Consider the following 15,401-nt stretch of genomic DNA (forward strand, 5'->3'; position numbering starts at 1 on the left):
ATGATTATGAAATTATTTATTAGTTAATATAATATTAAAATATAATTAGAATTTGAATCAGTATTCAATTAGAAATGTAATTTATTAATCAATGAATTAATAAAATAATTATAAAATTATATATAATTTTAAATTTTATGTGTCAAAATAAATAAATATATTTATCAAAATAATAATTATATGTGTTAAAAATTAAACACCCATATCAAAATAATTTAAATTTTAAAAATTAATATATATATATCTTTTTATGATTGTCATTTCCGTAGTGACCCTTCCCTCCAAGTTATACGGGTTAGAGAAAATTTTGTACTCCTCTCTGAATTCTAATATATCATCTCTTTACGTATATAAAGAAAAATGCGGTCTAATATATTAATTTATATTTTCATACTTTATTTAATGTGGGTTTATATTCTGTAACATGCCAACTATATACACAAACACATCCTCCAACATGTGTTTCTATAATTATCTTTTCTCAAAGCCTATTATATATGTTTACATCCTCTCAAAAAAGTAAATTCAAAATAATTATTTCAGGGTTTGGCACTATTATATTTAAAAAATAGAGACACTTTTTTTTATTTAAACGAGTATTCTGTATTCTTTCAATATTTTCTAATATATTTCAATATATTTCATTTTTTAGAATATATATTAATAAAAATAAATATATTTAATAAAATAAATATTTTTAATTAATTTAACATCCTGATTAGATATCTTGTGATCATAATAAATTATTAAAATATATATTTTTAATTTTAATTAAATTTAAAAAATAATTTGTAAATAAGATTTTAATACATTTATTAATTCTTTGTTATATTGTTAGATGTCACATAGCTTATAAAATTATAAAATAGTAATAGTTTATATTAAATACACTCAAAATTATATAAAAAAAATATTTTCATTATAGTTTTCAACTTAAAAAATATATAGAGAATCAGTAGATAACCCTAACTAACTGCTCTTCCACTTTCTTGAGAAAATAGACACACTCTCTGTTGGGCTATGGGTTCCTTCCTATGTGGAGAAACCCATAACTATGTGCTATTTGGCCCAAAATTAATAGCTCCCAAAAGAAGCTTGTTTGTTGACTTTTGGTGAGCAACTCACGCGGGTGAGTAAAAATGGGCAGCAAAAAGGGCTTTGATTTTGCTGAATGAAATACAATAGCAACAAAAAGAAAGAGGTGAGATCAGTAAGTTTTTGAGAGGAAAAAGAGAAAGTTCAAGTGCAGCCCCTATTCACGTTTTTTCAGCACACAGTCTTAAAGATCATCTCCGATCGAAGCTCATCTGTGGTCCGATTTTGCTCAAATTTTGATTGCACGTCCGGGTCATCAGGGGCTTCAATTTGGATTGCTTGATTGTCATTTCGTGCTTCAGATAGTGAGATATGGTTGTTGGACGAAACTCTATATTTTGGTGATATCTTTCACTTCTCTCTCTCTTTCATATGTTGCTAATTATGGTTGTCTATTGTTGGGTAATTTGAGTACCCATTTGAGACTTGGAATTGAGTTTATGTAACCTTTTTTTATCATAATAAGAGCAATTGAGTGGACTCTTAATCGTTTCATGGTTTTTACTCTTCACATCGAAGGGGTTTTCCACGTAAAATCCTTGCTTGACTATTTATATAGTCCAATTGCTTATCTTGTTGTGATTATATTGCTGGGATTATGATTATACTTGTTGCGGTGATATTGTTAGAAAATTCTGATTTTGGGAGATAAACATTGTACTGGGCATTTGTATTTGTGTTTGTTGATAAACAAACTAGTAGCAAGAAGGAGTATTATCCCAACATTCTGGTATAAGAGCCGCGGTATTTTTAGTTATTTTCTCTATGGATTCTATCAATATAAACACTAGTAGAATAGTTAGTTTGAATGGTACTAACTATCATCTTTGGAAAAGGAAGATGAAAGATTTGTTGTATGTAAAAAGTTGGCATTTACCTGTTTTTAGTACTGAGAAACCAGAAAGTAAAACTGATGAGAAATGGCAATTTGAGGATGAACAAGTTTGTGGATTTATTCGTCAATGGGTTGATGATAATGTTCTTAACCACATTAATGATGAAGTTCATGCAAAGTCACTTTGACAAAAACTTGAATCCCTTTATGCAAGCAAGTCTGGCAATAATAAATTGTACTTGATCAAGCAGTTGATGGGGTTGAAGTGCAGGGAAAGCAAGGCATTATCTGATCACTTGAATAATTTTTATGGCATTATCCAGCAATTGTCTGCCATGGAAATAAAATTTGATGATGAAATTCAGGGACTTTTGTTGCTTGGTACTCTTCCTGATTCATGGGATACTTTCAGAATGACACTTTGTAATTCAGCACCACATGACAAAGTCACTTTGGATTTTGCTAAGGTTGGCATCTTGAATGAGGAGATGAGAAAGAAATCTCATGGTGTGTCCATTCTTCCGAAGAAGCTTATGTTGCTGAAAATAGGGGGATAGGTAAAAGTAAATGTCACGACCCCATCTGTGGGCCCGTGACCGGCACTAGGGAATGGATAAGCGTAAGGCCACCGAATCCCGTAGTAAGCCTGACACTCACAACGCAAACAAATCTCATCTCAACTTTTACTATTATTAATGCCATAATTTACAGTAACATTACATTTTACACAATTAAATCGGTCTGCCCGAAAAATTAGGTGACACTCGAAACTCAGAAAATTACTACTGATACCTCTACTATTACTACTGCAGAGAATCTAAGATTTTTACAATTTGACATACCAAATCAAAATATGCCACCCGATGATGAAGAAGTCGGGTTACTGTGTAAGAGTCGTGGGAAGACTAACAGTCACGAATCTGAAAAACAGTAAATGGAGACTGTTAGTCTCGAGAGTGAGCTAAAATCATATATCTAAAATAGTTTCAAACATGTCAAAATTACATTTATTTAATTTTAAAATAAATAATAAGTCCTGCAAAAATTAAACGTGTCATGTCAAAACATATGTGTCATGCCATGCTTAAACAAAAATTATTCCACACGCAACGGGACGGAGTACTTCAATAGAACCCTAATCCCAACTCAACATCTCAATTAATTTCAAAACTTACGTCTCGACTAAGATCAACTCTAATATCTCAACTCTCTCATTTCAACAGGACTGGCGCCCAGAGAGCAAAGCTCGATCAGGGACCTTACCTCTAGTCTGGTCACTTATATCACAACTCTCTCATTCCAACAGAACTGGCGCCCAGAGAGCAAAGCTCGATCAGGGACCTTACCTCTAGTCTGGTCACTTGTGTTAGCCTTTTGGCTCTCTTAATCCAGCAGGTCTGGCGCCCAAAGAGCAAGCTCGATTAGGGACCTTACCTCCGGCAAACACTTTACTAAGCCTAAATAGCAAGCTCGATCAGGGCAAGTCCTAAACCTTCCTTTTTAAATTTACCTATTTATCCTTTTCCATCACTCTCGAATTTATACTGGAACACTGATCAAACTCTTATGTTCTACTGTCGTCCCATCCCGAGTCAACACAAAATCAATAGAAATTATAATGCGAAAAATGAAGCATGCATAAACAGTACATAATCAATTAGTCAAAATATTAATCATTAAATTAGAGATATCATATAAAATAATTGCATGGCACATGTAAGCAGATATATGACTTTAACTCACTGGTTTGGCAACCTCCTAACTCTGCTCCGGTGCCTCGGTTGGAGCGAGCCGAACAGACAGATCATATAATCACGGAAAATAATTTATCAAAATGCTGAAACAATCGATCATTAATCCTAGGTCTAGACTCCTAGGACTGACTGTCTAAGAATCCCGATTCGGGTAAATTCTATCGAAAATTAGGCAGAATCTCTCCTACAACACGGACATTTACCCCCCGTAAAACGGGTCCAGGACCTGCCAAAAGAACACTACAAATATCCAGCAATTTAACACAACGGGAGTCGGGTCCCCAAGACTTCACTATTTCCCGACTCCGCCGCACAGCACAAAAACATAACTATGGCAGGCAGTCCAAAAAACAATCATTGTAACACACAAATATCATCTAATACTTAACACAAATCAATAAGCATAATTTAAATCAAAGAATTCTTAAATCAACGGCCAGAGAAAATTACCGAGACTCTTGATCGCTCGGTCGACTCGCCTCCGGCCGCCGGAGTCCAATCGATGATCCGAACACACCATCGGACTCGAAACGATGCGCTGATGATGATCCCCGATTTTGATTTTTCCGATCTGACCCCCAATCATCCTGAGAGATTTGCAGGCGATCTCCACCGTTGATTCGCAAACGAAGTCCGATCGCCACGAAACCGATGCCATTTCGAAGCTTGAGCTGGGGAGAGTCGGGATACGTCTTTCGATCGTCCATCCTCCGCTGGAGCTCGCCGGAAAAGCCAAAAACGCCGGCTGCCACCCCAAATTTCACTTTGCCAGATCTCGCAATTCCGGCCACCATAGGCGTCGCAGCTGCTGCCGAAAGAGAGCCTCGCCGAGATGAGCCAATTTCCACCGGAAGCAAGACAAGTCAGGATCGGCCGGAAAAATGCCTGAAGCCGCCTTCCTTCGCTGCTACGCCCCATGACCTCGGCTGCGCTCTGACCTTCTTCCTTCCTCTTCCCGACGTCTCCCTCTCTCTCCCCGCTTCTCTCTCCCTTTTCTTCTTTATTTCCTTCCAATATCGACATTAGACCCCCAAACTTTCCTTCCTTACAATTTGGTCCCTCAACTCTTTTAATTACTTACAATTTCGCCCTACAAAATTTCCAATTAACCCCTAAGCTTATTTTTATCCTTTCAATTAAGCCCTTAATCATTTAATTTTGGCCAAAATTAGAATTATTAAAAATATACAATTATAAATATACCCCTGCAACATAATTATTTACAAAGATACCAAACTTACAAATTTTTATTAAACTCCCATAATAATAAAATTTTACTTTTAATCCTCATCCAAAAATAATTTTTCAATTTAGTCCTAACACACAATTAAATTAAATAATCAATTTGCTAAATATTTTTTAACTTAAAATTAAATACCACTAGCTAATTAAAATACCAATTTTTCCAAAATTCTTTTATAAAAACAACCTTTACAAATTCTTCCATAATTCTCCAATATATATATACATTTGGAAAAAGTTTGAATAACCAAAAATATAATTTATTTCTAAAATAATTTACTTAATTAACTCCTTCAAAATCAAACTAATTGGGTATAGAAATAACTCTTTTACTTATCTAATATTAAATTTTCAAAATTGCATTTAAATCATTCCAATTAAACCGAATAAAAAATATAATTAAATTAATTTAAATAAAACTCATTTGTTAATCATTATTAATATTATCTTTATTAAAGAAAAATTTCGAGTATTACAATAAAGGTCTTAGTGGCAGAGATAAGAGTAGGAGCAAGTCCCGTGGGAGATACAAAAATTTGAAGTGCTATTATTGTGATAAAACATGTCATATTCAAAAGTACTGTTACAAGTGGAAAAGAGAGAACAAGGGTGGCAATGGCAAGCAAGATAAGAAAGATAAAGACAATGATGATCGAGCTGCAACCGCAACAGTTGATGATCTTATCATTGTACATGTCGAGAGTTCTGTGAACCTAGCTAAATTTGAGATAAGTTGGGTGATTGATAGTAGAGTCTCACTTCACGTGACATCAAGGAAGGAATTCTTCACGTCTTATACACCAGGTGACTATAGGGTATTGAAGATGGGTAATGATGGTTTGGCTCAAGTTGTTGGTGTTAGAGATGTTTGCTTAGTGACTGACATTGGAGCGAAGTTAGTGCTCAAGAATGTTTGACATGCCTCAGATATTTGATTGAACTTGATCTCCACCGGCAAGCTAGATGATGAATGCTTTTGTAGTACCTTTCATAGTGGTTAATGGAAACTCACTAAAGGTAAATTGGTGCTAGCTCGTGGGAAGAAGCAAACAAGCCTGTATTTGTTACAAGCCATAATTTCCACATATAATGTTAATGTAGCAGATGATGATCCAACAAAGTTATGGCAAAGAAGACTTGGCCATATGAGTGAAAAAGGGCTAAGTTGTCTGATCAAGAAGAATGCATTACCTGATTTGAAGAGTGCAAAATTAAACAAGTGTCCACATTGTTTCGCTGGAAAAAAAACAGTCTCTTTCAAGAGACACCTTCCATCAAGAAAATCAAGTTTGCTTGACCTTGTTTGTTCTGATGTCTGTGGTCCTTTGAAAGTTAAAACTTTTAGTGGTGCACTTTACTTTGTAATCTTTATTGATAATTGTTCAAGAGAGTTGTGGGCATATGCTTTGAAAACCAAAGATTAGGTACTTGATGTGTTCAAGCAATTTCAAGCTTTGGTTGAAAGGCAAACAGGTAAAAAACTCCATTCTGATAATAGTGGTGAGTACATTGGACCGTTGGTTGACTACTGCAAGTCATTGGGTATTAGACATCAGAGAACACCCAAGAAAACTCCACAGTTGAATTGCATGGCAGAAAGAATGAACAGTACTTTGTTAGAGAGAATGAGGTGCATGCTTTCAAAGGAAAAGTTACCGAGACACTTTTGGGGTGAAGCTTTATTTATTGTTGTTCATGTGATTAATATGTCTCCTTGTGTTTCTTTAGATGGTGATGATCCATACAAGGTTTGGTGCGGCAAGGAGGTTTCGTACAATCACTTGTGTGTCTTCGGGTGTAAGGCATTTACGCATATTCCGAATGATGAAAGATCAAAGTTGGATTCTAAGACTCGCCAATGCATTTTTATGGGTTATGGTCAAGACCAGTTTGGCTACAGGTTTTATGATCCTGTAGAGAAGAAATTGATTCGTAGCAAGGATGTAGTGTTTGTTGAAGATCAAACTATTGAAGATATTCAAAAGGCTCAAGAGACTACATCTCATAATAGCTATAATCTGGTTGATTTGGATGTATCTCCTTTGAGTTCTGCACCTACACCGGCTGAGAGGTGCAAGGTAATAGCAATGAAGCCAATGTTCCTGAGGTACATGATCCTGTTGATGATGATGATGATGATGATGCTATTGAGATTGATCATCATGGCTCTCCTGAAGTTCAACCAGATCGTATGAGACGGTCTACTAGAGAACGAAACCCTTCTATAAGGTATCCTTCTTCTGATTATGTTCTCCTAACTGACAGGGGAGAACCTGCGTCTTTTAGTAAAGCTATGGATAGTGATAACAAGCAGTGTTGGATGGATGCAATGGAAGATGAAATGAAATCATTGCATGATAATCACATATTTGATCTCGTGAAGCTACCAAAGGGAAAGAAAGCTTTGAGAAATCGATGGTTTTACAAGAAAAATCAAGATGAGAATGCAAAGAAACCATAATACAAAGCTAGACATGTTGTTAAAGGTTGCAATCAGCGAAAAGGAGTAGAGTTTGAAGAGATTTTTGCACCGGTTTCCATTAGAGTTGTTTTGGGTCTTACTGCTAGTCTTGATTTGGAAATTGAGCAGTTGGATGTGAAGACTACCTTCCTTCACGGTGACCTTGAAGAAGACATTTACATGGAACAACCAGAGAGCTTCAAAGTCAATGGCAAAAAAGATTATGTGTGCAAATTAAAGAAGAGCTTGTATGACCCAAAATAAGCTCCGAGACAATGGTATCGTATATTTGACTCCTTTATGAGGTTGTAAGGCTACAAGAAGACTTCTTGCGATCATTGTGTTTTCTTGAAAAAATTTTATGATAAGGACTTTATCATTTTGCTATTTTATGTTGATGACATGCTTATTGTTGGGCAAAATGTGGCTAGAATTGTCAGTTTGAAGCAATAGTTGAGTAAGACTTTCTCTATGAAGGAACTCGGGCCAGTAAAACACATTTTAGGCATGCGGATCATCCGTGATCGAGGGGCTCGAAGGTTGTGGTTGTCACAAGAAGCATATGTTCAGAGAGTGCTTTAGGGGTTCAGTATGGAGAAAGGAAAACCTGTGAATACTCCTCTTGCTTTACATTTTAAGTTGAGTACTCAATAGAGTCCTTCCACCACTGAAGAGAAAGAAATTATACAACATGTCCCTTATACTTCCGCCGTGGGCAGTTTAATGTATGCAATGGTTTGCACAAGGCCTGATATAGCTCATGCAGTTGGTTTGGTTAGTAGATTTCTCTCTAATCCAGGAAAAAAACATTGGAATGCAGTTAAGTGTATTATGAGATACCTACGAGGCACTACAGATATGAAGCTTTGTTTTGGAAGTGACAAGGCTATTCTTGTTGGCTATTCAGATTCTGATATAACGGGTGATATTGACTCTAGGAAGTCTACTTCGGGTTATATGATCACTTTTGCAGGGAGAGCAATATCTTGGCAATCTAGGTTGCAGAAATGTATGGCATTGTCTACTACTGAGTTGGAGTTCATTGCAGCGACACAGGCATGTAAGGAATTGCTTTAGATGAAGCAATTTGTTCGTCAACTTGGATTTACATAGAAGAGGTATGTGTTGTATTATGACAGTCAAAGTGCAATTCATCTTACTAAGAATTCCACTTTTCATGCTAAGTCTAAGCATATTGATGTGAGGTATCATTGGATACGTGATGTTCTTGATTCTAAGTTTCTTGAGCTTGAAAAGATTCACACTAATGATAATGATTCTAACATGATGACTAAAGCATTGCCAAGGGGCAAGTTTGAGACTTGTCGTTCGCTTACCGGAATGGTAACCACCTCCACATAGTCAGGAGGGGGAGATTTGTTGGGCTATGGGCCCCTTCCTATTTGGAGAAACCCATAACTATGTGTTATTTGGCTCAAAGTTAATAGCTTCCAAAAGAAGCTTGTTTGTTGACTTTTAGTGAGCAACTCACATGGGTGAGTAAAAGTAAGCAGCAAAAAGGATTTTGATTTTGCTGAGTGAAATACAACAACAACAACAAAAAAGGTGAGATCAGTAAGTTTTTTAGAGAAAAAATAGAAAGTTTAAGTGCAACCCTTATTCACTTTTTTTTCAACACACAGTTTTGAAGATCATCTCCAATCGAAGTTCATCCATGGTCTGATTTTGCTCAAATTCTGACTGCACATCTGGTCATCAGGGGCTTCAATTTGGATGACTTGATTGTCATTTCGTGCTTCGGATAATGAGATATGGCCGCTGGACGAAACTCTGTATTTTGGTGATATCTTTCACTTCTCTCTCTTTCATATGTTGCTAATTATGGTTGTCTATTATTGGGTAATTTGAGTACCCATTTGAGACTTAGAACTGGATTTATGTAACCTTCCTTTTATCATAATAAGAGCAATTGGGTGGACTCCTAATCGTCCTGTGGTTTTTACTTTTCACATCGAAAGAGTTTTCTACATAAAATTCTTGTGTTTTTGCTTGACTGTTTATATTGTCCAATTACTTGTCTTGTTGTGATTATCTTGCTGAAATTATGATTATACTTGTTGCGGTGATATTATTAGAGAATTCTGATTTTGGGTTTGTGTTTGTGTTTGTTGATAAACAAACTAATAGCAGGGAGGAGGAGTATTATCCCAACCCTCTCTGCCATCTCCACCTTCGCAACAATCCCATTTCTACTCATCTTCATAACTTTCGTATACCTAATGCTTAAGACTCACACTGGAAAATCCATCAAAGACCCCAACTATGCACCAGTAACCGGCACGGTATTTGGCCAAATATTCTTTTGCTACAACAACATCTATGATCACCTGACTGAAGTAGCCAAAAAACAAAAGACTTTTCGTATTCTCATCCCTAAGCATAGCGCATTATTCACGACGGATACAAGGAACATCGAGCATATGTTAAAAACAAAGTTCCATAAGTATTCGAGAGGGAAGCTCAATAAAGAAATAGATTCTGATCTTTTTGGTGAAGGTATTTTTGAAGTTGATAGAGATAAACGGAAGCACCAAAGAAAGCTTGCCAGCTTTGAGTTGTCAACTAGAGTAGTTAGAGATTTTAGCTGCTCTGTTTTTAAAACAAATGCTACTAAACTTGTTAAGAGTTATCTCCGAGATTGCAGCTGTTGATGGTGTTTTTGATATGCAGGTGAGTCGACTGATTCGCTAATTGCTATTCATTGTATCTTGAAATGATATGCTGATTGTTGTTCTGTTCATTAGTTATATTTGAAAGCATTTGAATTAATTTTCTTCTTATTCGTATTCTTTTGGTAGGATATACTAATGAAATGCACTTTAGATTCCATATTCAAAATTGGATTTGGAGTGGAATTAAATTTCTTCGAGTGGTCAACCGCAGAGGGAACTGCCTTGATGAGGGCGTTTGATGAATCCAATGCCTTGATCCACTGGCGTCATGTGGATCCATCCTGGAAACTTAAAAAGGTATTTCAACATTGGATGTGAAGCTTCACTTAAGAAGAACATCAAAGTCATTGATGATTTTGTCAGCAACCTTATCGGTACTAGGAGGAAGCTGCTCTCCAAGCACTTATATCAGGTAAATTTTTCAAGATAACGTAATTTACAGAGTTCTTATAATTGGTTCCAGCAGATAAAAACATTGACTGAGTCTTAATTTTGGATAAAAATTCAAGAATGCCAAGGAGGATATGCTGTCAACATTTTTTAATGGAGAGTGAGAAGGACCCAGAAAAAATGAATGATAAGTATCTGAGGAATATTATTCTTAATTTTATGATTGCTGGGAAAGATACTAGTGCGAATTCTCTCTCCTGGTTCTTCTATGTGCTTTGCAAGAATCCTCTAGTTCAGGAAAAAGTAGCACAAGTAGTGGGACAGGTAACAGTTAGTCAAGATGATAATGTAGTGGGTGACTTTATAGCAAGAATTACTGATGAAACACTTGAGCAAATGCATTATCTTCATGCGACATTGACAGAGACCCTGAGGCTATACCTTGGAGTACCACTGGTATTCGTCAAGTCTTATATGTACTGATTTTAGATCGATTTTCAGTCAAAGCTATTTATTAATGACACGGTTCCTTCATGCTCTTCAGGATGGAAGATGTGCAAAAGAGGATGATATTCTTCCTGATGGCTTTAGGATGAGGAAGGGAGATGGATTATTTTACATGGCTTATGCTATGGGCAGAATGCCTTATATATGGGGCGAGGATGCTGAGGATTTTCGGCCGGAAAGATGGCTCAATAATGGCATTTTCTGACCTGAATCATCATTCAAATTCATAGCGTTTCATGTGATCTCTCCCCTCTCTTAACTTTCTCAGACATGGTTCTATCAATTACTCATGGTCACTGTCTAATCCTTTTGGCATTTGCATTAATTGCAGGCTGGCCCCAGGATATGTCTTGGAAAAGACTTTGCTTACCGGCAGATGAAGATACTATCAATAGCTCTTCTTCGATTTTTCCGCTTCAAATTGGCTGATGATGCAACAAAAGTAATTTACAGGATGATGTTCACCCTTCACATGAACAGCGGTCTCCATCTTCGTGCAATTCCAAGAACGACAAGCTCACGGTTTTGAGTATTGTGTTATGATATCAACTTATCATCACTCTGATAATCTCTTCTGGTCTAATAACTGATACAATTACCAAACAATCGCTTTCAGTGAATTTACAGATATATTTTCTTTTTCTTTTCTTAAGCCACGACAATATTGTAAAACTTAATACCATGTTCAGAAACTGATATTTTACCTATTTTTCCTTGGCCCAATGGTATTAGAACCTGAAATGTCCAAGGTACGGATGCCACCTGCAATAGATGAAAAGCTAGAGAAAATTAATTTTGTTTATAGCAGAGATGAAACTCATGAAATATGCTAGATTCTGTATTAAGTTGGTCTTCCTTTCATTTTTTTTTTTTGTATAATAAAATTTCATATGCTACTGGAGATAAAAGCAAAATTTAAATTTTTCTAATCTATCCCTTCGACAATTTTAAGTGACATTGACCAGATTTTTAGTCCCTTTAAGATCACTGTGCTGTCACTAACCATAGTCAAGACAGAAAAATAAAAATAACAAAAAATGAAATTGTCTGCAAAACCTCTATGAGCATGCAATTGAGTTATTAATTAGTCAGAGAATAATATTCTTTATCAACGAAATGTAAATGCGTCCTCAAAAAGCTAACTATTCATCCCTGCTACAGGAAACATAGAATACGAAAACAAACTTCGAAAAGCATGCTAAAGGAAGAAAAGAAAAGAAAAGAGGTTGATCTTCTTGGTGAAAGGATATTTGCGGTAGTTGGAGACAAGTGGAGGCAACGAAGGGATCTTGATAGCTTCTGTTCACTTTTAGAACAAATGCTACTAAACTGTTTAGTTATTTCCAAGATTGCCATTGCTGAACAGGTTTTGTATATACAAGCGAGTCAAATAGATCTTTTCTTCTTTTTTTTTTTTTTTCTTTTCTTTTTCTCATTTGCTTTCTAGTTACGAATTAGTTGCTGAGATGGTTTTTCTTGTTGGTAGGATACATTGATGAGATTCAGTTTAGATTCATAGTTGGATTTAGAGTGGAATAAAAATTGCTTGGAAGGATCAAGCAAAGAGGGAATTGCTTTTATGAGGCTTTTGATTACTTGAATGCTTCGCTGCGACGGGAATATCCTGTGGATCCATTTGCCAAGAACAGAAAAATCATTTGATGACTTTGTCAGCAAACTAATCAGTACAGAAATGAAGCTGCTTGCAGACCAACTACACCAGGCTAGTTTCTTTAAATACTGCATTCTTTAATCTCCAAATTCATTGCGACTTGCAAGATATGCAGGTTTCTCTAATTTTTTAAATTCAACTAAGATGATGAAAAAAACACTGATCAATTTCTTGCTAGTTAAAGAATGTCATCGAGATTTTTTGTGGAGAATGAGAAGGATCCAGGGGAAAAAAGAAAATGAATGATCAACATCTGACACATTATCTTGAGTTTTACGATTGCAGGCAAAGATGGGAGAGCAAATACCCTCTCTTGGTTCTTTTATATCCAGGCTCCTAATCGTGTCAATAAGTGACTATTCCAAATAAAGCATTTGGGTACCTCGCCAAAAGCCAAAACAAGAGTGGTATTTACTTCCATATTCTTTGTGATGTTATTTGTCCATCTGACCTCTTTTGAATAAAAACCACTTCTTACAGAGTTGTGCAAGCATTTTCCATCTGAAGTCTCACAAAATCAACATAAAGACAACAACAGAGGGCCTTCAAATTAGCAGCTACCATCCACTAAATGGCTATCTGTGACCAAGAAGGGACCAACATGGGATCCATTGGCCTTTGGAGCCCATTGACATGCAAAACAGTGCAAATCAATCGCACAACGAAATAAATTCACTGTCGTTGTCATGTTAGGGTTGAGAACTTTCCTATAAGATCACCAGTCAGTGACATAAACGTTTGAAGGAAATAATATAACTGATGGAAATGAATCAGAAGGTTTGCCATTTTAAACAAAATCGATCATGGATTTGCCTCATTCCCTCAACAGTCAACAACAAAATTGAAGCGCATATAGCTGCCAATTATCAATCATCACCCAAATACAAAACCCTGCAAATTAAGACATGTGCTTCCTGGAAATGCATAAAGAATAAGCTCTGACCCATTACAACGACGGTGTTGCAGTCACATTAGGAAGTTGAAGCCCCGGTCTAGAGGTCCAGCCTTTGCGCTTCCTGTAGGCCTCAATAGCCTTTAATCTAACTCTTTCTTGGGAAGCATCTGGGACATTTTTAAACACCTGGAGAAAACAGAATATTCTTATTCGAACTGCAGAGTGTTAATGATTAGTCATGCAAATGTTGTCATTTAACACTGAAGCTACCTTAGGAACGGCAACCAGTTTTGGCGGAGCTTGGACAACATCTCCAAATTTTATCAGCTCACGTCCAGGGAAGTCCAAGTTCTCCGTTCTGGATGTTTTGCGTTTCTTCTTCTTTGCTTCCAAATACCTACATTAGTTAAGAATTCCGTCATCTATGTTTTCAGAAAGAATGTATGCCTTTACCTGAGTCTGTAGAGGAATCAATTTAAATTTACAGTTTGTCTCCAAACCAAAGAATTTTTCTCAGCGAAGAAAAATATTATCAGGTGCATACCTATATATGGAGTAGACATTTGCTAACTAATGAAAAGACAAGGAATTGAATAAGACAAATAAGTAAGATTTAAAATGCTCACTTCTTTCTGCGCTCGCGTTTTTTCTCACTAGTTTTTGTCATCTCCATGGATGTTTCAAAACGAAGGTCGTTCACTTGCTTTCTCTTTCTTTTTTTCGTTCTCTTTTCATCTCTATTTGTATGCAGGGATGCCATAGTATCTCCGTCATCACCTTCGTCTACAGAGACAATTGCATCCGCTGAAGGGATTTTCTGAAACATATCATCCATAAGTAAAACTGTCAATAATAATTTCTCATTTTTTGCAAAAGATATGAACTGTTGTCAGATTGTAAAACAATTGAAAACCAAAATACAATTAAATCTCCAAATTTCGCTCGATGAAAACCCTAACGAATTAATGCTTACTTTATCAGCATCAGAGCTTGGCCTCTTCTCCTCGCTAGACTTGGAAGGTTTAGCAGACTCTACAAAACACAAAAAGTTAGATACTTCAAATAAGAGACTTGTTTGTGTATACATATAAATTGAGAGAGAGAGAGAGAGAGAGAGAGAGAGAGGGAGAACCATTATGAGAAGTGATGGAGATAATCTTGCGAAGTTTAAAAGGAAGAGCATCAACTTGAGAGGGGTCAGGCGGAGGAGGGAGACGGCTGTGACCTCCATGCGCCGCTAAGTAGTTCTTCTCTCTCCTTCTTCTTCCTTTCGCTCCCATCTCTTTTTTTGTTTTTCTGTTTTCTGTCTCTCGGCCCTGCCGATCTTCTTTCGCCTCTCTTTTTCCTGTGCTTGGCCGAGTTTTGTTAACGTGACAGGGCGCTTTTTGTCTATGAGCAGCAATTGTATACTATTTTTTCTTTTTCTTCTTAGGACAAACATATAATCCTTCCTTTTAAATTAAAAGTTTATTAGATAGTAGTTTTTTTTTGAAAGATTTAGAGGTAAATTTTAGATGATAATAAATGATACTACGGGTTATTTAGAGTTTTAGATCATTGTTAAATATTAAAAAAGTAAAATCCAAATTTTATTATTTAATAAATTAAATCTTTTGACATTTTTTATAAATTAGATTTGTCAAATTTATTCTTAAGAAGATATCAATTTACTTATAATTTTTCTAAAAATAAAATTCTAAAATTTCAAAATTAAAAAATAAATACTTTTTCGAAAGAGATTTTGCCAATTATTATCCCAAACACGAAATTTCAAATACAGGGCTGAATTAAGCTGTGTTATAGCCCTGGATTCAATTTGTTTGACTCAGAATTTTAACTGAATTTTACACTTACCTC

The 15,401-nt window shown here is 35.8% G+C and overlaps 1 protein-coding gene and 1 pseudogene across 1 annotated transcript; one reads left to right on the forward strand and one right to left on the reverse strand.

The window, feature by feature from the left end:
* Positions 1-8,119: 8,119 nt before the first annotated feature.
* On the forward strand, positions 8,120-11,629 carry LOC8258464 (annotated as a pseudogene).
* Positions 11,630-13,375: 1,746 nt separating this feature from the next.
* On the reverse strand, positions 13,376-14,970 carry LOC8258465. The gene is made up of 5 exons (XM_048376378.1): positions 14,677-14,970; positions 14,518-14,576; positions 14,171-14,361; positions 13,815-13,941; positions 13,376-13,730 (listed from the first exon to the last, which is right to left on the reverse strand). The coding sequence occupies exons 1-5, from the start codon at positions 14,822-14,824 to the stop codon at positions 13,596-13,598; spliced, it is 660 nt and encodes a 219-aa protein (XP_048232335.1). The 5' UTR covers positions 14,825-14,970; the 3' UTR covers positions 13,376-13,595.
* Positions 14,971-15,401: the final 431 nt, after the last annotated feature.

This window comes from Ricinus communis, chromosome 1, assembly GCF_019578655.1.
Source record: "Ricinus communis isolate WT05 ecotype wild-type chromosome 1, ASM1957865v1, whole genome shotgun sequence".
Classification (NCBI taxonomy): domain Eukaryota; kingdom Viridiplantae; phylum Streptophyta; class Magnoliopsida; order Malpighiales; family Euphorbiaceae; genus Ricinus; species Ricinus communis.